General features: G+C 38.6%; 1 protein-coding gene across 8 annotated transcripts in view; it reads left to right on the forward strand.

Annotated features, from left to right (window-relative positions):
- The window catches only part of LOC134539051 (enoyl-CoA delta isomerase 2), a 45,558-nt gene that overhangs the window by 1,914 nt on the left and 22,597 nt on the right, over positions 1-21,047 (forward strand). For 7 of the 8 annotated variants that reach the window (XM_063380770.1, XM_063380763.1, XM_063380753.1 and 4 more), the window contains exons 2-6: positions 9,989-10,109; positions 11,092-11,264; positions 15,162-15,282; positions 15,737-15,826; positions 16,134-16,274. In XM_063380770.1, the coding sequence (XP_063236840.1) occupies positions 9,993-10,109; positions 11,092-11,264; positions 15,162-15,282; positions 15,737-15,826; positions 16,134-16,274 (642 nt within the window). In that variant the 5' untranslated portion in view covers positions 9,989-9,992. Of the gene's footprint in view, positions 1-9,988; positions 10,110-11,091; positions 11,265-15,161; positions 15,283-15,736; positions 15,827-16,119; positions 16,275-21,047 lie in introns of all 8 variants that reach the window. The other variant, XM_063380804.1, reaches the window with a different exon arrangement.

Genomic DNA, 21,047 nt, shown 5'->3' on the forward strand with positions numbered 1-21,047 from the left:
TCCTCCAACATTCCTCTTTTCTAGTGAGAAAGTACCAATATGACAAACATATAGCAGCAGTAAAAACTTTTTCATTCCATTTTTTTTTGCCAGAGAGTTAAAAAGTGCCTTCAGATGACTCCACTCTGACGTGGTCCCTAGATGTGCTGACAAGCCTCATGCTCTGCCAACTACTCGATGAGGGTTGGGAGGGGACTGGCAGCAAGTGTGCATGTTTCTCCTTCACTTGCCCCGACTACAAGTCCTTCTCATTCATGATTGGCAGTCTCACACCCCTTGTTCTCTAGAAGGGGTTACTCTGCATGGTATCGGGCCAGTTGGAGCAACGAGGGTCAGATTGCCGGCCAACAATGTCAAAATCTTGGATAACTGCTTGACATTGAACCATCAGTAGAAACAACTGTCCACGAGGTTTGAACTGCGTGCCTTTTCTCCTGATAGTGCCTCGGACACTTGAAAAACCCCCACCTTATTGTCTCTCTTCCTCCCTTCCATTTCCAGTTTTCTTTCCCCTCCAATGCAGACTAGATATTTCCCCTGCGCACAAGCGCACCATCGGTGGAAAGTTTTAACTTAAAATGTTAGCACTGAGACTGGTCTTCTTCAATACGACTTTGGAGCGGCAGTTTACTTCCTAGCTAAAAGACTGAGTAGTTTTTCTGGGTGGGCATGAGGGCGGCATGCAATGTAAGTCGAATATAGTTTATGTAGTTTCATGTTTCAGCCTTGGTAAAATTATGGTTTGGTACTGTCTAGTGAAAATTATGTTTTGACTTTAACTTCATTGACGTGCACGTGTTCATTTGGTCGCTGCCTTTTGTGTCTCTGCAGCTTGGGCTTGGTCATAATGTTTTGACTTGGTTAATGTGCTTATGCCAAGTATTTCTTCTTAAGCTGTTATGTGTCAAGGGTCATTTCTACTAGTCAAGAAAGGGTAAATGTGGCTAGTCGCACGTTTAGCAATCGTGGGTTTTGTTATGTTTGCATTGTCGAGGTGACAGCTTTTTCTTAATTTGTCTTGTTTCATGAAACGCTGTGGTCGGTGCGTGCCACTTGACTGCTCGGAGCAAATTGTATTGGGTTAGATAGGGGCCATGACTCGTAAATTGAGATGCATGTTACATGAGGAGACATATATTGCCTTGTAATAATTCTTTTAAAAATTTGCACGTGTTGTTGAAGGAGCTTTGTATTATAAATTTTCTATCATGTGTGTACGTGAATGTCTGGGAGGTAGAGAGAATTTTGCTAGAAGTTAATATGGTGTGAAACTACATTTTGTATTGACAAGGCCGCGGCTAGTCCCTGTTATTAGTGGCGCGTCTCCGGCTGCTCAGGGGCGGTAGATTAGGGTTCGTGCCTCGTGGCCTAAGGGGTCTAGCCTGCCCAGGATGACTTCAGGAAATAAAGTCCGAATGAAGTTTTTATGGTTTTATGCACGATAAAACATACCCTTTACATGGGGCTACCGCGGTCCCGCCTGTGGCAATCTCAATAAGGGCGATGCCCGGTTCTGCGCGCTTTAATTTCCCCGCACACTGCAAGGGGCATCACACCCGTACTGTAATCGCGACTAAAAAGGTCTAGCTGTGGAGCGACGTCTCCCTGCGTCCACCTCCCTGCGTCTCTCGAGCGCGACTGCTCTCCCACGTGCCGCGACCGCGACTCCCCTCCCACGTGCCGTGACCTTGACTCCCCTCCTCCACGAGCCCGCGGAACGCGCGGATTGGCCACAGGCGGAGAACCACTGCCTAGGCGCCCGGTGAATAATACGAATAAAATAAATAAAATTATGAAATATAAAAACAAATTAATCTGAAATAAAATACAATACAAAATAAGTACATACAAAAGGAATCGCAAGTCTATACTGCACCCTCGGCGAGTAGAAACACTTCCACGAAGCACCACTCGGCAGGAGAAGGCATTGGCGTGACATATAGGCCTGTAAGAGTTAAGGAGGCCTTTGGGCCGACGTCAGTATGCAACTAAAACCTTTTGATCGTCATGTATGCATCAGGTAGATCAGAGGTACTACATTAAGAGACAAGAATTTGAGTCCATCACAAGGCTTGCTTTAGCTGTATTATAAGATTCCAGCAAGGGCAAGGGGTCTAGGTTGCCTTAGACCCCCCTTGAGCTTTTGAGCATTTCAACATCACCATGCTGCAACCCTCTGACATTGCGACTTGCGCACACAAGCACCAGCGGAAACACTGTTCATGCCCCAGGTTTTGTGATGGTAATGTGACTGCCTGTAATTTGGCTAGGGCGATCTCATACGCGGTGTGTATTTAGTTATTGAAAAGTGATTTTGAAATAAAATTCAATTATGAACCAAACCACGACCCTTATGTTCAGTTTCTCTTGTTAATTATGACTGTGATGATAATGGTTTAACACTAGGATCAGGCCACAGTATTTTTTTGTCATGGAAGGATGGCATGTAAACAATTTAATCATAATAATTTGCTGATTATTATAAATATTAGTTAGGAAATTGTATTGCAAGAAAATGTGAGTTGATAGGAATGGTTCGACATCAGGTTGGCTTTTTAATATATGTAGAATTAATTCATAAAAATTATAATATTTAACGTCACAGAAGGAAAGGAAGAAGACATACTGTTCTCTATTTAATGTGAAATTGCATTTTTTACCTCTGTATGCTTAATATTCCAGGTAATACATCATTTTACCTACAAGAACAAATTTTATGTTTTTTTTTCTTTTACTTACATATTTCAGTTACGTAAACACTTCAAGTACCGCCAAGAAAGGAAATTTTGCCCCATTATTGTTTAAAAATTCATGGGCTTAATAAATTGTTAATATTACATAGTAAAATGAACAAACACATGTTAGAAGCAAATTAACTTAATTTACTTACATCAGTAGGAGAGTTAAACTTGTAAATAACCCTATTACTACCAATTCGACATTCCAATAGTGGATCAGGGAGTAAAAGCAACATATCACTTTCATTATATTCCTGTTGCCTTCAATCCCATAACTCGAAAATCACTTGGCGACAATAATTCATTCATTATACACTTGTAACAAAACATGGAGTTCTCAGAAATTACTTTGCATAGCACAAATTTTCCTTGACTTGGCTTAGAGCTTTCAACTTCCAAACTAATACTTTCTTGTGAAAATGTCTCTGGAGTGTTTTCTGTGTTTCCTGGTAGTAAAGTGATAACATTCTTCATAATTTCACAACATATACCATTACTCTACCATCCTTTTACACTGACTTTATTTAACAGCAAAGCACTTTTGACATATTAAGCGGGCCCCACATAGTGATGATTATGGAGTCCGAGCACTTGGAGAAAACTTCCCTAACGATGCTGTAGCTTGCATGAAATATCTGGTATTTCAGTTTCAGGAACATACTCCCATGAGCCTGCATGATTTCAGACTGATGCTTAGTTAAATAATTTTATATGAAGTCTTCCAAAATAATTATTTTGTTTTCTGGGAGTGTTTATTTTAAAGTTTGCAGTTCTCTACATTGTCTTTTAGCATTATAACTGTTCCAGGAAAGATATTTTAATTGTGTGTAAAGCTCACATTTTACTGATTCAATGTCTGTATGTATTTCTTGCTTTACAACTCTGCCAATTTGTGTTTTCCACTTATAATAGGAAATATTCCATTGAACTCAGAGTCATCAAAATTAATGTCTAAATTTGAAGTTCCGCAGTGATTGCATTCTCTGTCTACACAATTAATATTATTTGTGTCAGAATTAGGGAAGTTTTGAAGTTATAAGCTATAAGCAGTTCAGCATTTCCATTATAACTACATACACACACATCCAGATCTGTAAGAGACATAGGAACTATATGTTCAGAGCATAACGATTTGAATTTGAAATACCATAATGAAACATCACTGGATTCTTTCTTGAAAATACTGACTGTTTCACTAAGTTCACAAAAAATAGATGTTTCTGACACTGCATTTTGCAGTTTGATAGTCACAAAGTCTTTTTGACCTGCACATTGCCAGATTATATTACTGTGTTTTCTCGCATAATCGTCGCACATTTTATTCTAAAATCAAGTTTGAAAAGTAGGGATGCGACGATTATGCGGGGAAAAAATTTTTTTGTTAGGTAAAGTTATTCATAAAAGCAAAACCCGTTCATGGAAAGTATGTTTATTTGAAAAAAGGTGGAGTATACAACAGCATGCCAAACAATTGATATTAATAATTCATTAAACAAAAACCTTTCTTCAACTTAAAATAGAAAAACAAAATCTGTGACGCGAACGCAAGACACTTGAATATGTGACGTGAACTAACGCTTAACTGTCGTAGTACACGCTTGCCACGAAAGAGTGCGGGCCATCAAATGTAGTTAACTCTGCACCTGACAGAGAGCATGTGTTGCATGCATCTGCGAGATATCGATATTAGACTACGTGTGCGCGCTCTATACGGGAAGCAACATAACCAAACATGAATGATGCCAACTAGCGCTGGCTACATGTTTATAAGCGGTACACCACGGCGATGCAGGCGGTCGGATAAAGGAAATAACGTTGAAAAACGTCTTCAAAAGAAAATTTACACGTCAAACAACTTAGTATTTCCGTTAATTAAATAAGTATGTGGTAATGTCTGAATAAATACTAGATTTCTACTTTAAAATACATTGTTTTATACAGAAAAGATACCTACACCGGTACACCGTGGCGACACAGACGATCAGATAAAGGAAATAACGTTTAAAAACATCTTTAAAAGAAAATTTACACGTCAGACAACTTCGTATTTCTGTTAATTAAATAAGTAAGTGGTAATGTCCGAATAAATATTAGGTTTATACTTTAAAATACATTGTTTTATACAGAAAAGATACCTACACAAAGTACTCTGGATATACTTAATAGCGGGACCAAAAACAACATGCGACGTTTACGCGAGAAGTTTTTTCATCACAATTTTGACAGCCTAAAATATAGGAGCGACGATTACGCGAGTGCGACAATTACGTGATAAAAGAGGGTATCTCTTTAAAAATGTCTTTTACTTTTCTCACATTTTCATATGTAAAGGCATTTCTTCTACATTTCCTTTGAACTACTGCTTTTTTATTATTGCTAAGCCCTGCTATATCCAAAAATTTACTCAATTTGTTTGGTGACAAAGTCTTATCAAGTTTTCCAAGAACCTCAACTCTTTTCCTTGGCAAATGAGGTAAAGCTTTTTTCACTCAAACAGTTGCTTTACATATGGCACTTGCAAAAAGAAGTGTATGACCTGTGACGTTTTGTTGTCTTATTTTCTTTTGTGCATCCTTTTTCCTTTCTCGTTCATATTATCATAATTTAAAAATACCTCAATTTTTTTTAGTTCTCTCTTTAATTTTTTCCTTTCCTGATCTCTATGCCGCATTTCTTCTTATTTTTCTGAAAGTATCTTCTGCCTCTTTCTGCATTGCCACATCTGTTTAGCACCTGTCTTGCCCATTGTTTACTACAAACTTAACACATCACTTGTAAAGTTATAGAAATGTAAGTTAAAGCCATTTTTCCATTGTTTAAAGAATGTGTAACAGTACATTATCAGACAGAATTGTAAGCATATAACAAAACCTCATTTTTCAAATATATGTTAAAACAGATTGTAGATACAATTGGTGTATTATTTTTTTTAAAATATGAATAGTATATTCTTTAAAATATGAAATGACAGTGAAATAAACTTAACACATTAGTATTCAACCTCCAGCTTTCAGTAATGAAAATGGAAGAAAAATATGTGATAAAAAATAGGAAGGAATAGGAAACAATAATGTTGAGAAACTTGGTTGGACTTTTACTTCTGTGAGGAAAAAAAAACCTTTTGTGACAGTTTGTAATTGTATATGTTTTTTTTTATTCTAATAAAATGTCACAAAATATTTTAGTGGTTAATTAGATAAATTTTGAATGTGAACTTACAATTCCATACTTTAATAATTATTGGTATTTTCTTTTAAAAAATGCCTTGAAATTGTCACAGAAGAATATTTTAATTTTTTTTGGCGAGATGGGGCGGGGGGGGGGGGGGTTCCCCACATAATCTTGTTATATTTATTTAAACTTACGTGTTTTTTTTTCTCTTGTTTACTCACACAAAGTAACATAGGCCTACAATGAAATATTTTACAAAAAGGAATTTGGAATTTAATAAATTATAAAAAACTGTTGCCCTTCGTGACCAAAAAATTTATGATAATCAAGTTTGAGTACCAACGGTTTTGCTTAGCCCTTAATGCAATCCGTCTAAAATAATATACCAATTTTTAATATTTTTCTTGATATAATATTAAATATTAAAATATGCAACTATGTCCCACTTTATTGTGGCCTGATCCACTAGTGTTTTAAGAGTCCCGCCTTCCAAGACACACACATGGTGTGCAGATCTTCAGAAAAAACCACACTATTTAGAAATTCCTCAAGCTATCTGAATAAGAATACACTGAGGGCGGATGTATAGCTACGTTTCCATATTTCATTTTAAACTGTATTTTTAGAAGGCTGTAAATGGCTAAAAGTCTGTTTTCAGAATAAATTTTAGGCATGAACACCAGGTACAGAGTTACTGCTTGCTCTTTATCTCATAGTTGTCCTATGCACAACAAGGCGATGCTGGGCTAGAAGCACCAGCAATCATCGCTCTGATCATTCCACCTCACTAGCACAAATATACCAATGACTACACAGGTCCCTCAATCTACAGATATTTAAACTTTGCTCAAGAACATTTTCCTATTTTCAAGATAACTGCATATTATATCGTGCTCAATGAGAAGCAAAGTGGTTACAGTCTTGAAGACCACAGACAAGTTGGTATTGACACCATTTGTAAGCAAACACCACGAGTGAGGAAACACTCTTCAACTCTGTTCCTGGAAAACTCCAAACACTTGCTGCATAAGCCCCGATGACGTGGGACGTACCTCTTTCGGAGCTTGCAACTGCAGCACACTTCTAGAAACAGTAATCCTTCGAGACCTGAACTCGTGCGTTTGCCATGGCTGCAAGAACAATTCAACAGGACTCACCTCTATCAAGACTTTCTGCTCGCACACTTTGAAAAAATATTTTTCTTTATGTTACAGTGGATTTGTCACCAAATATTTTTTTAATAAATAAATTTAACAAAATTCAAATATAAATAAAATAGTGAAAAATATAAAACATGTCAGCTCACGGTGGTTCAGCACTAGAAGGCATACATATGGAGGTGCACACGCCACTTTATAGAAATCTTACAGAGAAGCAAGAAAACTATTAAATGACTGAAGTCATCAGAAAAGTAATTATATAGGTATTTTTCTTTGCACCTGGTACATGAATAGCTGAAACTAGGGGTTTCTCTCTTTAAAAAAATGTTTGAGAGCAATAATTGTATCAGCTTCACTAGTTAGAGTTTAGTTTGGGTTAGTTTATGAAATGCATCAAGCAAATAATATTGTTAGAGGTAGGCAGTCTGCCTGGACATGCCATCCCCCTCTTCCCCCCGCACACTTCACATAAGGTCTATGTCTGCACGGCGCATGCCTGGCCCTGGAATGTAGGATGCACGTCAACTGGCCGCTACCTATCAACCCCGTCAGGCGTCATGATGTCGTCGGGGTGGTGGCACCACTTGCGCAACTCCTAGCGGGGTCCAAGCCCGTGATTGCGCAACGCAGTCGGAGAGCCGTAGGAAACTCCCAAGACGGAGGGTTTGCAAGGCCCTGGCCGATGAGTCTGAGAGGGTCTGCGCGAGGGTTGGTAGCAATACTAGCGAGTCCTTGGACCTGGGTAAGAGTTGTTGGTAGTGATACCAGTGAGTTGTGGTAGGCGATAACAGCGAGCAGGCGAGTTCCCCGGCGACAAGCAACTGTGTAACGATCATGGGCGACTTTGGCCAGGCGGAGTTAGTGACGCAGGGCTTGCGAGTCAGTAGTGGGGACAGCAGTGTGAGGACACAAAAGGTTAAAAGCATCTGCATGTAGTATATTAGGTGTTACATTATCTCAGGTGGAATTCGATGTAAATTTAGTACTGTAAATAAAGAGACATAATAAAGTAACAGGGCTATCCTTTCAAACCATCCTTCCACACTCTTTTTATTCTCTTCCCAGTTCATAACAATATGTTTAGCACAACTGTTCGTAAAAAAGACATGCATTTTGAAAAGAAAAAAAAATGATTCTCTACCAGTTACCAACCAGATTATTACAAATAATATTGTTACGATTTACTGCGGGTTCGTAAAGGATAGCCCAATTAAAGATTTTATTTCACACACAGTTTTATTGATGGCCACTAATTATGTCACTTACAAATAATCTTCTAAAATGGCAAATAATTAATTGCACTTAAAAATAATGTCGCTTCCCCAGTCACTTGTTTCTTACAATCCACACACCTCGCTGGGCCGCACCTCTGGTGCAACTCTTGCCGCAGCACCCCTCCTGGATCTCCGCCGCGGGACTCCGTCGCCGCCGATGCACTTCTCTTCGCCGAGGACCCACTCGACGCCTCGCTCGGAACTTTGCTCGGGACTCCGTCGCGCCCGCGACACTATCGCCCGGAAACTCCGCCGCGGGAAGGCTCCCGCCTGATTTCTCTCTCTAAACTCCGACTTGCCCCGGCCGGCGTCCTCGGGCATATATATAGGTCCCGGCACAATTCCAGAACTCACGAGAGCGGCCGGGGCCAGTCGCGTCATTCCGCCCCGATATGACGGTAGAAATCTCTCGAAACACGTGTCGGCGGCTCGTGTAACTCCCAGCTGTCCGGTGTCAGTTACGTGTCAAAGGCAGGGCGCCGCTCTGGGAGTGGTGGGAAGGAGGGGGAAAGTGATAATCCTTGTTATCTTCCAAGCGCGCGTGGCGCATATCATGTTGCGGCCAGCTCCGCACCTGCACGTGTCCCGGCCAATGTCACGTTCGTAACAATATAATTTGTTGTATGAAAAGTAAAAAAAAATTACAAAAATAACTGATGTCATGAAAACTATTTATTTTTATTTCAATTTTTTTATATAAGTGTTAATTGATAAATTAAATGATAGTTATTCTCTCATATTTTCTGTGTAAGTTTTTATAGTGCCTTTATCTCTGGAATTTCAAATGAAGCAACGTTAGTTTGGTTAGTTATTTTGTATTTATGAGAAAAAGGTAAACTTGCTCAGAATGTGAGATTACATTTGTCATGTGACTGCAGGTGAGTCATTCTGATGCTGTAATAAGCTCCCACATGAATCAGTAACAATACCACAAACTATCATAGGTTTAACAGACTTAACTGGGGTGGGAAAAATTAACTTCAAATGGTAGTAACATTCTTAAACTTTTGTGGCCTTGTTGATTCCTATCATTAGTCAAATACTCTGTCCAAATACACTGCCTTAAATACGTGAGCTTGGCAGCACACTGATGCCTGGTTCACACGAAAATAAGACACATTTAACAGTTGTTGCTGCCTTGGTCACCAGATTTTAATCAGTGCACAGAGTATACACTTGGAAACATGTTGGTTGGTAGAGATTTACAATGGAACTGATTAAATGGTAAAACAATCTCAATATAGGTACTCTTATGCAGCAAAGCTGGAAATGGTGCGAACTATAATAAGGATAATCTAATACAATACTGCAATAATCAGATTGTAAAAGGTGAACAGCCTAAAAAGAGAGTCTTAAGATAGAGCAGCAATCTGTTGCTTGGCCCTTACTACTAAGAAGGTCTGGGCACCTTGATTAAAAATGCAAGTTAAAAACATGTCTATTTCACCAGGAAACCATAGTAATATTAAAAATCACATTCTGTTTTCCACGCAATAAAAATCTCTCTGTATAGCGAAGTATAAGTGAAGGTGTGCACGTCTGGTTAAAACAAGCCACTCCTCTACACAGAGTACTTTGGCAGCCCAACACGACAATAAACATGGAGTAGTTGCAGGGAGGTGAGCATGCTTGCTTGTGCGCACAGGGGCATGGCAGGCGAACAGATGGCTGCTGAGAGCACGCAGCACATCCTGGTGACTGTGGAGCGAGGCCTGCAGACAGTCACCTTCAACCGGCCACACAAGAAGAACGCCATGACCCGACAGGTGCGTGAAGCACTCGGCAGTCAGTCAGTTGTAAGCAGTGATCAGCTCACATGCAGTGTGCTGAAGTCAACAGCAGACACAGTATTGTACTCTCAAATCAAATTAAAAATAAACCTCTTCATTTTCTTTCACCATGAGGATTTATTTTATGGTTAAGAAACTGCAAGATGCATATGTGTGTGTGTGTGTGTGTGTGTGTGTGTGTGTGTGTGTGTGTGTATATATATATATATATATATATATATATATATATATATATATATATATATATATATATATATGAAGCATTTCAATAGGTCTAAAGTTATTTGTTAAAATGGGAATATTAAAGACAGCTTAGTTTTGAGATTATGAAAATGAGGTTGTCTACTCTGAGTTTAGTTTACTTTGGCCCTAATTCGGTAGTTTGAAGTCAGTCTGGTACTGATAACACATTATAACCTTCAAGATGTTATTTTGGACATATGCCATTGCTGGCTACACTTTATGTCATAAGAAATCTCAATAACGGACAAAAAATATGAATACACAAAAAAATGAATACACAACAAAGGTAACCCTGCAAACACACAGAAAACAAGTCCAAAAACTGCAGACAGCACAGAAAATTCCATACAAGCAATTAGTCAAAAAATTATAACAGCACAGACATAGTGGACTAACAATGACCAGAAAGTAGCAACAAGGACAGTAAACAAATACCAAAAAAACAAGCTTGGAAAAAACAGCAACAAACAGACGAACCCAATGATGATACTTCACATATAATTTGAAAAACGCGACAAAAACACAAAGACGCACAGTCAAAACCCAACAATGTGACAAAATGGATATTCTGGACAATTCGAAAACTGAGATCTTTTTCCGTTGTCTGGCTCAAACAGACTGATCGGAGAAAGGTGTAACCTGTCCTCTTGCTCCTCTTGTGTCCTGTGAACCTGGAGCAGTGAGAATCAAGACTGCAGGCAGCGTGCTGTTGCAGATGTACGCAGCCCTGGAGCGCACGCTGCGTGAGGGCGCAGCTCGTGAGGACGTGCTGGTGACTGCCTTGACGGGCACTGGTGACTACTTCAGCAGCGGCAACGACCTGTCTGCCGCGCTTAATGCTTCGGGAGACCCGCGCATGTCAGCACACGAGGCTTGCCTCCCTGTGAGGTGAGTGATGTTACCACAAGAACAAACTGAAATAAACTAAAGTTTTGTATAGTGATTTGTTTTATGGTAGAGCCGTACGATGGAATAGTGTTGACATATAAGCATATTTGACTGTCTGGTCTAGACTTTGAAATTTAAAATTAATTATTGTGTGTAGATTTGCTTGGGTGGAATTGTATTTGTGGGAGACAAACAACAGATAAGATCTGTGTTTAAAGACTCATCACAAAGTGTCACCCTTGAATCAGTAACACTGATGCCAGGAAATATACTTATCCTTTGAATCATAAAGGCAGCTCATACCTCTTTAAGTTGGAGTTCACACTTTTGAAGAATAACTACTGTAAACATTTTAGAGAGATAGTACTATAATACATCCATGGATAAAATTCTGTTTTTGGTGGTTTTATGAGTATTTATTCATTAATAAAGCATTCCAAAAATATTGTCTTTGTGATGTCTGTTATTTAAGCTTGCCAATGTGTAAAAAGTTTTCAGTAGCTGCAGTTTATATAAGCTCTAATTCTACCATATTAAATCAAATTGAAAATCATTTCCATGCTATTGATGGTTCTATGTTGAAAAACATAAAAAATACAATTTTTTACAATAGTGTAAGACATGATAAAGTATGTATGGTTCTTGTAAATTAGGTCCCTGGTGTGATTTAGGGAAACAATTGAGTCAAATATCAAAATTGATAGATCAGAGTTGAACCTTGGTCTTTTGGAGGTGTTATCCCAGCGCAGTTTGCTGCACACATGCATGTTCTGTGGACAAGGAGGGCCGGGAGTACTTCATTAGAAACAAGATTTCATGGTGAATTGTGATAATGCAAGTTTGTCATGGAGTTAAGCAGCATTTAAGCAAAACTTAATTCAAATCACAAAAAAAAAAAAAAAAAAAAAAAAAAATCTTTTAATGTTTGAAACTTAAGGAGTGTCATTATTTCAAACAAAATTTTACCGAAGTGCATGGACCAAAAAGATTGATTAATTTCTTTGATCATGCATCTCTTGTTGAATTACTTTTAAACTGCAAATGCTCATTGATGTATTTTTATTGTTCTGAGTATACCTGTTTCAGAAAAAATGTATTACAAACTAGCTAATACCCGACAAGTGTTGCAATGCCTAATTTAATTTTTTTTCTAATTTGTTTTAAGTAGGTATACATATACAAAGCATCTAACTCTCTATGTATATCTCTATCTTCATATATCTCTATACATATATTTATATATCTCCCTCTATATCTCTCTCCTCTATATTACTCTATATATCTCATTATTTATCTCTCATTCTCTGTGCCACTCTCTATTTCTTTATAGCTCTATCTATCTTTCTCTTAAATTCAATTTAATTCTGTAATGACTTGATGTAAGCTTTTGGACATACGCCATTGCTAAGCACATGTATGTCTGTAAAAGAAAACTACAAAAAACACAAATTAAGCAAAAAATTGCTGTTGTCAACAGGATATAAACACCACATAATATTCCATAACAGGAATATGGTCAACAACAAAGAAAAACAAAGAAAAATGGACTAACAGAATGAAAAAAAACCCACAAATGGTGACAGCACAAAAATATTGAACCCAAAAAAATTCAGCACAACAGTTGAAACAAGACAAAAACACAGCAAAACGAAAAGACGAAACAAAAACAATAGTTTTCCATAAACAGAAGAGAACGAAAAGCAGCCATAAATAATGACAGCACAAAAATACATGTGCTTAGCAATGGCGTATGTCCAAAAGCTTACATCAAGTCATGCACTCCCATTGCACAAATCTTTCAAAAATAATTAATTCTGTAATGCATGTGCACTCATAAACCGAAAACACATGAATTGCCACTAAATTATATGAAATACACAAATTTGTTGAAACAATTTGTGCATCACCTATTGTAAAATAGTTGTACTAATTCATAAACCTTTGCAGTCATGCCTATAACAACTCACCAAAATTTCATTGCGATTGTTGAGGAATACATATCGGACAAACAAACAAATGTTCATTTTTATATGAATAGATTAGCCTTCATACAGCTACGATTTGTTTTTCTATCCAATTGCTAACCATTCAACTTCACAACAGACACCCACTCCATAGATTAATACCTCCATGGATATGACTCGCGCACCACCATTATTATTCAAACCATAGAAAAAAGGAACAGTCATAAAATTTTAATTTACTGGTAATAATCCGATACAACACGCGCCCCACCTACTATACATTATCTCGCCTATAAAGTAATCTTCCTCGTGTTTTGAAAGTCAAGTGTGCAAAATTTCATAGATCGGATGAACGATGCAATATCAATGAAATGGCAAAATATCATCAAGAATAATTTAATTCTGCTGTAAGGATGGGCTTTATCAAAATCTCACCTAGACAGTGATATTTCTCGTGTTATAAAGATAAAGTGTGCAAAGTTACATCAAAATCAGATGACTGGTTTAGGAATGCATAAGGGGCAAACAAACATTAATTTATATTATAATTTTGTTGTATATACAGTAGAACCCTGTTATAATGTTTTTCTGCTTATAATGTCATAATTTTGAAGTCCCAATATTTCCCCCATAAGGACAATGTATTTATTTCCTGCATATAGCATTCATAAATAGTGTAATTTCCTGCTTATAATGTTTGCTTTCTAACATTCAATAAATGGGGAAGAAATGTTTTAAAACCAAATTATTCCAACACTTACGATAAAAAGTTTCCTTTATGTATGTTTATGTTTACAATCACTGCCATACAATACAAGAAGTTTGTTAAAATACAATTTTATGCAATATACTGAAGGTACACAATGTTCATAGTTACGTGTCAGTTGGCACCCTTAGTCAACTCTTCTCTTCCTTGCCATTCCAGTGGGTATTCAGATGCACGTACATAGTCCTACGATATTTAAGTTACTAACCATTGAGCGAGGGCATAACTAAAAGTGTTTTCTATTGCTTACAAATAATTTTTTTTTATTCATACGTAGGAATCCCAAAATTAAACATTTTCAGGTGGCGAAGGAGTAGACGTTTTCACTCTTAATGTTGTCATCATGAATCGTGAGACAATTTTACAAAAAATGTGGCAGTGTATCTTTAAAGACAAACAAAATTTAACCAGGGAACAAGACGAAGTTGAAAAATTGTTGGCTTGTTTCAGAAAATTCATGTATCAAGTATACTATCTTTGGTTTTAACATTAAATTTGTTTACATAGCTTGGTGAGTCCATTGGTACAAAGCTCAAACATTGTTAAGTGCTAAATTGAGATTTCCTGATAATAACGTTTTCCTGCTTATAATGTTTTTTTCTTGTGCTCCCTTGAAAAATATATAACAGGGTTCTACTGTAAACACTACGCTATTTTGGTGGAATAAATAATACAAATAAAAATTATAAAAATACAAACAATAACACCAAAATCTTCTGTTTTAAAAATGCAATTGAACCAAAAATAAAACATAATATCTTGTCTCTGTACATAATAAGCAGGCTGTTTGGTGGAAGCGAGTGTTTCCAGTAGCTGACAGAAATAATGACTCTAAAAAAACCTTGTGCTTTAACATTAGAAACAGCTCAGTTTAACTGACTAGGGCATGACGATACTTCCTCGACCAGTATCGCAGCACATCAAGTTGCATGAGACGCGGAGCTTGTAGCAGGCAGCGCAAAGAGGGCAGCACACAACGTGGCAGTCCACGCAGTTGATGGTCGCCTCAGCGTGATTGTTCTGACCCTTCTGGGCCTTTAGTTTATTTTGGAAAGTTACCAGCGAGCTAAAACGACTTGAGTACTGACTCTGGTCTAGGGTTCTAAGATGGCCACGAAGGACACTTCCTCGCACAGGGACGACACTGCAATGGCCATGTGCTTGCAGGCGGCTGGTGGAGGCTCTCATCGACCACCCCAAGCTACTGGTGGCCGTGGTGAACGGACCTGCCGTGGGCATCGCCGCGACCCTGTTGGGGCTGTGCGACGCAGTGTACGCCTCTGACCAGGTACTGGCCCTGGCACCCAGACCTGCACGAAGCTTCCACTAAGCAAATCAATTGAAGCTCTTTATAATATTCTGTTTGACTTTGCCAGGCCGATTTACTTTAATTTTTTATTTTTAACACACATTTTTTTTTTTTGCAGTTCCTCGACAAGGGGTCAAAATAGAGAGATGATCGTAACAACAGGGGTTCACTGTATTGGTAGGAGTATTTATTAGTCAACAAATCTGTCAGAATAAATACTCTGACAGAACAACATCTTTGTTACTGCAATGTTATGGAAACATGGTGATGTTAGACATTACAAACAACTTCTACAGCATTGAGTTGCGCTTGCACAAAGAGAAATGTTGAGGAAGATCTGGGTGCATATTTGCACAGGACTGCGTGGTGCATGAGGTGCACTGGTGTGGTAGTGGCACGGACGGGACTGAGCACGGGAGTTGTGTGTCCACAGGCAACGTTCAGCACACCCTTCACACGGCTTGGGCTGATCGCCGAGGCGTGCTCCTCCTACACGTTCCCGCGCATCATGGGCCACCTGCAGGTGAGTGCCGTCCACGTGCCTCCCGTTCTGTTTGCTTATAAATTAATATTTTTGTAATAAATGTTTTTTTTTTCTCACAAGACACGAAAAATGAATAACTTCATACTTCACTTAGTGCTTGGTAAGAGGTATACAATTCCCAGAAAGAGTTACAAAAAAATCTACAAAGTAACAGGAAGGCAATTTTAACGCTTCTCTTTCAACACTTACGTGCATTGTGTAACCATGTTTTGTACTCCTTGATGAGTTTAAAAGAGAAAGAGAGGTACGTGAAGAGGGTGGTGTGGCGGTAGTACCATGTGCGCAGGCCATGGAGATGCTGTGCTTTAACAAGCGGCTGGACGCGCACGAGGCTCGCCGGTGCGGGCTGGTGTCAGAGGTGCTGTCCCAGGCGAGCCTGGCCGAGGTGTGGCCCCGTCTCCACCAGATGACAGCACTGCCTCGTCAGGTACGCAGCTGTTCAAAGCTCCACACATATCCATAGAAGCTTTCAGTAATTTATTTCACTGCAACCTTGCTGAGTTATACAGTGAAAGTCCGTTGTAGCAAATACGATCTATAACGTAAAGTCCGCTATAACGATAATTGCCATAGGCACCGTCAGTTTTGCATATGCTGTGTAGGTTAAAAATTTGGGAAATAACGAATGCAGCGTGGACTCATTTTCGCTATAGCGATAGATTACACACCTGTAATTTTGCTCTAAAACAATAATAAAACATCTACAATTTCCTTAATAAATGAGAAACAGCTTCGCATAATTCCACGCATCGGGCAAATGAAACAACGCGCATGGTGTGGCCATCTTGGCAACACCGCACAAGGTGGGGCCCCACAGCGAGCATAGCTTGCCAAGCGGCGACGAAAGCAAGTGTCGTTAACCCACTGCGACAGGGCCCCGCTGCGAGCATTACTTATTTAGAATCACGCCGACTGTAGCCCGTAAATGAGCATAACTCATCTCATACTTGCATCGTGAGCGTTGCGTACGGTGTAGTTTCAGTGTACGGCACTATGCGCATTGTTTACGTTTAGTTATACGCGACACGTGTAACTACGTACTTAGCTTCAGACATGGATAAAAAAAGAAAATCTCTCGAACTATCTACTAAATTGAGAATTTTACAAGAGTGTGAAAATCCGTCCGTTAGCAGAAGTGAAATTGGTAGATGCTGACGATGCATTGCCGGATGGTTCAGCAGATGAGCCCGGTGTTTGGCCTACCGTTGCTGAACAACTGCATGAGCCATGCACATTCCACGAATTTGCCACAGCTGATAATATTGTTGACTTGTGCGGGGAGTTGACGAACACGGAACTTGTCAAGATCGTCTCTTCTAATCAAAATGAAGCGGCGTCTGAAGATGATGACAATAATGACGACGAACCAAGTGACGTATATGTTCCGTCGAAAACATCAATGATGGAGGCACTTGACACAATCAGTCGTTTTTATCAGCATACAAATGCTTCGACGAAAGATTTTATGAACTTCCAAGAGGTCCAGTCATTTATTTTGTCCGAAAGTCTAGTGAAATCAAGGCAAACGAAAATTGATTCGTTTTTTAAAGAGTGATTTTTAATGTTGTGTGATTTTCCAAGGGTCTTACGAGTGATTATTTTTGTGTTACTGACCAATTGTCGGAAAAATTATTTTATATAATTTGTACGGTTGTCCAACGTAATTATTAGGGATGGGGCGAATCCTGATTTCCTCGAATCCGAATCCTAACTCGAATCCTCGACTGGAATTGCCGAATCTCGAACCCAAACCCGAATCTTTTAATACATGATGTCCACATATCTAATGTAAGTGAGATGTATTCTGCTTGCACTAAAAGTCCCTTAACTTTATCACATGTAGATTGGTACATTTCTGGTATAAGTGTATATAAAGACAACAATTTTTTCTTGAGAAATTTCAGTTTTAGTACAGATTAGCGGTTAGGATTTTTTCTATAAATAAGCTAGAGGTCTGCGAGCCTAAGAATTTTACTTCGAGCCGAGCTCGAACTTTTGTGGTACAGTTACACTTTTGAGAAATTATTTTTATCTTAAACTTAATATCATGTTTGAATAAAGTATTAAAATGAAGTGGGCTTATTAATTTTGGGTAACTATTTACAGAGTGTGTTTACATTTTGCACTGCTAGAAAAAAAAATAACATTTTTTTTCATTGAATCTTACCTGTTTCCATTGGTTCATTAGTAACTGATATCATCCAACTAACATAACCAAGTATATGTTTGTGTAAATGTAACATATCTTTGGAAAAATTTCACCCTTGTCAATTTTTCTGGAGTCCTTACTGAGCTTCAACAAACTTAGCACCAAAAATCATGTTGTTTGAAAAGTACATTCACATTGTTTCAACATTTCAACTTTTCAGCACAATAATTCTGAGAGAGATTGTCACAGAGTATTAAATTCTGTTCTTTAATCTATCATTCAGAACAATAATTTGTTCTGCACGTTCAGGAGTTAAATTAGCTCTACGATTGGAGATAGTGTTTCCAGCAAAAGAGAAGCGTCTCTCGCTGGCAACCTGCTTGGCTGGAATGCTTTAGTAAAATTGCTTAACCTCAAAATTAGTGTCATAAATATCTGTAACTGGTCATTAAAGTTTAATCAATTGAAAGTAATAAAAATAAAAACATTTTACTTCAATTTACACTTGCAAAAAAAACATACACACAATAAACCTACATGGAAATTAAAGTCTTTTTCAATATCCTGAAGTCTGAAGTATGTTTACTCAAGTCATTAAATGTAGAGCTGTATTGAAGAAGCCGATTTTGCCAATATTTAGTTGAATCGGCATTTCTGCCGACTTCCGATACAGTACGCTCGTTAATTTTCGGCCGATATTACTGAAAAGAGACTGCCATAACCTAAAAATCCACGAGTACCATTTTCACTTTTCGTAGTAGTACTGCATTCTTTCGGATCGCATTATTTCTTAGCAACATGTGCCAACCGTACATATCAAAGTTTAACATCCTTTTTTTTTTAACAATGTTCTTTAATTTAATATGTCATAAATAAATAATACATTACTATCACGGTAAATATACATCTCAGTTGTTACGGTAACTATAGTGCAAATATGGTAGCTAACATGCTTCTGTAGTAATTATGGTATTCTACAAAGATTCTTTAGTTCTTTTTATGGTAATTATTTTAAAATAACTATTGGGTTTGTACTGTAGTTATGGTACATCATCCATATTTCTTCGTATGTTGTTGTTCATTTGTCTTTTCTTCATATTTACGTGTGCCATTATTTGAGACAAGAAGTTTCAGAAAAATTTTTAACGGACATTATATCACACATTTAATGGCGTAAATGACGAGCCCTCGGGCAATTTAAACGCTTTATACGGAAAAACCTACCATGCGGGACCTCGTAAGCGAGTTTTACTGTATTTTTTTCCCCGTAAATAGTAAAAACCGAATCCTTTGACGAATCCTATATCAGACCCGCCGAACCTTCGAATCCCTAGGATTCGGCGGATTCGGCGGATATTGGATTCGGTCGCCCCATCCCTAGTAATTATTGTTTTCTTAAATTTTTTTTTGTATTCAAAACTCCGCAAATATGCACCCGATATCATCAGCTTAGCGCACATGTCTCCAGCAAACCAGCTGTGGTCAAAGCGACAGGAAGGGGCCGGCATGACCTTGCGTGACCCCGCCCACCCGTCGCCATGTAAACAAACAGCTGTGCGCTTAGCCACGATGTGCGTGACGGCCTTATCACGGCCACGCGGTCTCATATTCCGCAGTCGGCAAGTGCTGATGTAGCTTTAAAATGTTATTTTAGTAAGTTTTATGTATATTTCCTTTACTTTTGTTGTGAATTTCCATAGTAAAAACAAGCGTGATAATAATATATTTTAAATATGCTACAAAAATAAGATTTGTTTTAAATTTTGGCTATAGCAAAAATTCGCTATAACATAAATTTTTGGCGCCGTTAAAAATTTACGTTATAACGGACTTTACTGTATTTATTTTAATGCATTCTTGTATACTAGTTCTTAAGTAACTTAATTTATCAAAAAGACAGCAAATTACAATCTTTTCTAAAAAAGAAAAAAAAAATATGAATTTTCATTAATTACATATTATGTAGAGATATATTTCGGCATTAGAAATTTTAATATTATTATAGTACATATCAATTTGGAGAATTGAAACTATGTAATCTCCAAGCTAATGAAAGGATTTAAATGGTTAATAATACTGTTGGAAGAAGTGTTCCAGTAATTTGTACAAGGTTACATTATTCATTAGATGTTGAAAAATTGAATTTAACATTGTTTTGTTTACACTGTTAAGACACAATATATTCAAATAAAGAGTGGAATCTTATTGCAACGTAACCAATAAAAGCTAACTTTTTAATTTCTCGCACCGAGCCCTCGTGGGTGAGAGCCAGGTATTCTGTTTCCAGGGGTGTACAGGGGTAGAGAAGGTCGAGCTGTTCTTGCGGCAGGATTCACACTCCCGTGGCTGGGCAGTTGTCTGCAGGGGCGACGCAGGGGTTGCGGGAGCGTCTGTCTCCGGGCTGGTACTGGATCAGAAACAGCCGCTTGCAGTTCCTTGGTTGAGGTGGATTGGTTCACACTAGGATGTTCTGGAGAGCCAGCGATGGGTGACAGAGGGGCTGGGAGGTGTCGATAGAGACGTAGGATGCTGCGTAAACGTTTCTGGCTGGGTTCCTGGTCTCATGATACATGGCCGAGGGGGCTGGTTATGGGTGAGAGCGGGGGTGGTATGTGGTGATAGGGGTGTAAGAGGTGGTGTAGCTGAAGCTGGTTGAGCTCCTCCTCTTCCTTCCTCTTGACGGTGGATGCACTGATGCTCGGAAGTGCGGTCTGCAAGAGCTCACAGAGTCCCCTCGGCAGAGGGAATCCGAAGCGTAGATCTGGACGGCTCTCTTCGTATTGTTGACGTTGGGCGAGCTCCTCCAGGGTTGGAACTAGTCCAGGTATCCGGATCAAGGCTGGGAATAACTCTGGCGGATACTTGATGGAGGTGACCTTCGATGTTCTCTGCCATGTGGCCTGCTGGCGTAGGTGAATAGCTAGAGTAGTGAGGGATGGGACTAAACTACTCATCGAGAATGACGGTATAATCTCAAAGAGTACTTTAATAATCCTTGTTGTACAGTTCATTTGGTCGGCTGCGATGACTTTCCCTACACATGCACAAAAT

This window comes from Bacillus rossius, chromosome 1, assembly GCF_032445375.1.
Source record: "Bacillus rossius redtenbacheri isolate Brsri chromosome 1, Brsri_v3, whole genome shotgun sequence".
Taxonomy (NCBI): Eukaryota; Metazoa; Arthropoda; class Insecta; order Phasmatodea; family Bacillidae; genus Bacillus; species Bacillus rossius.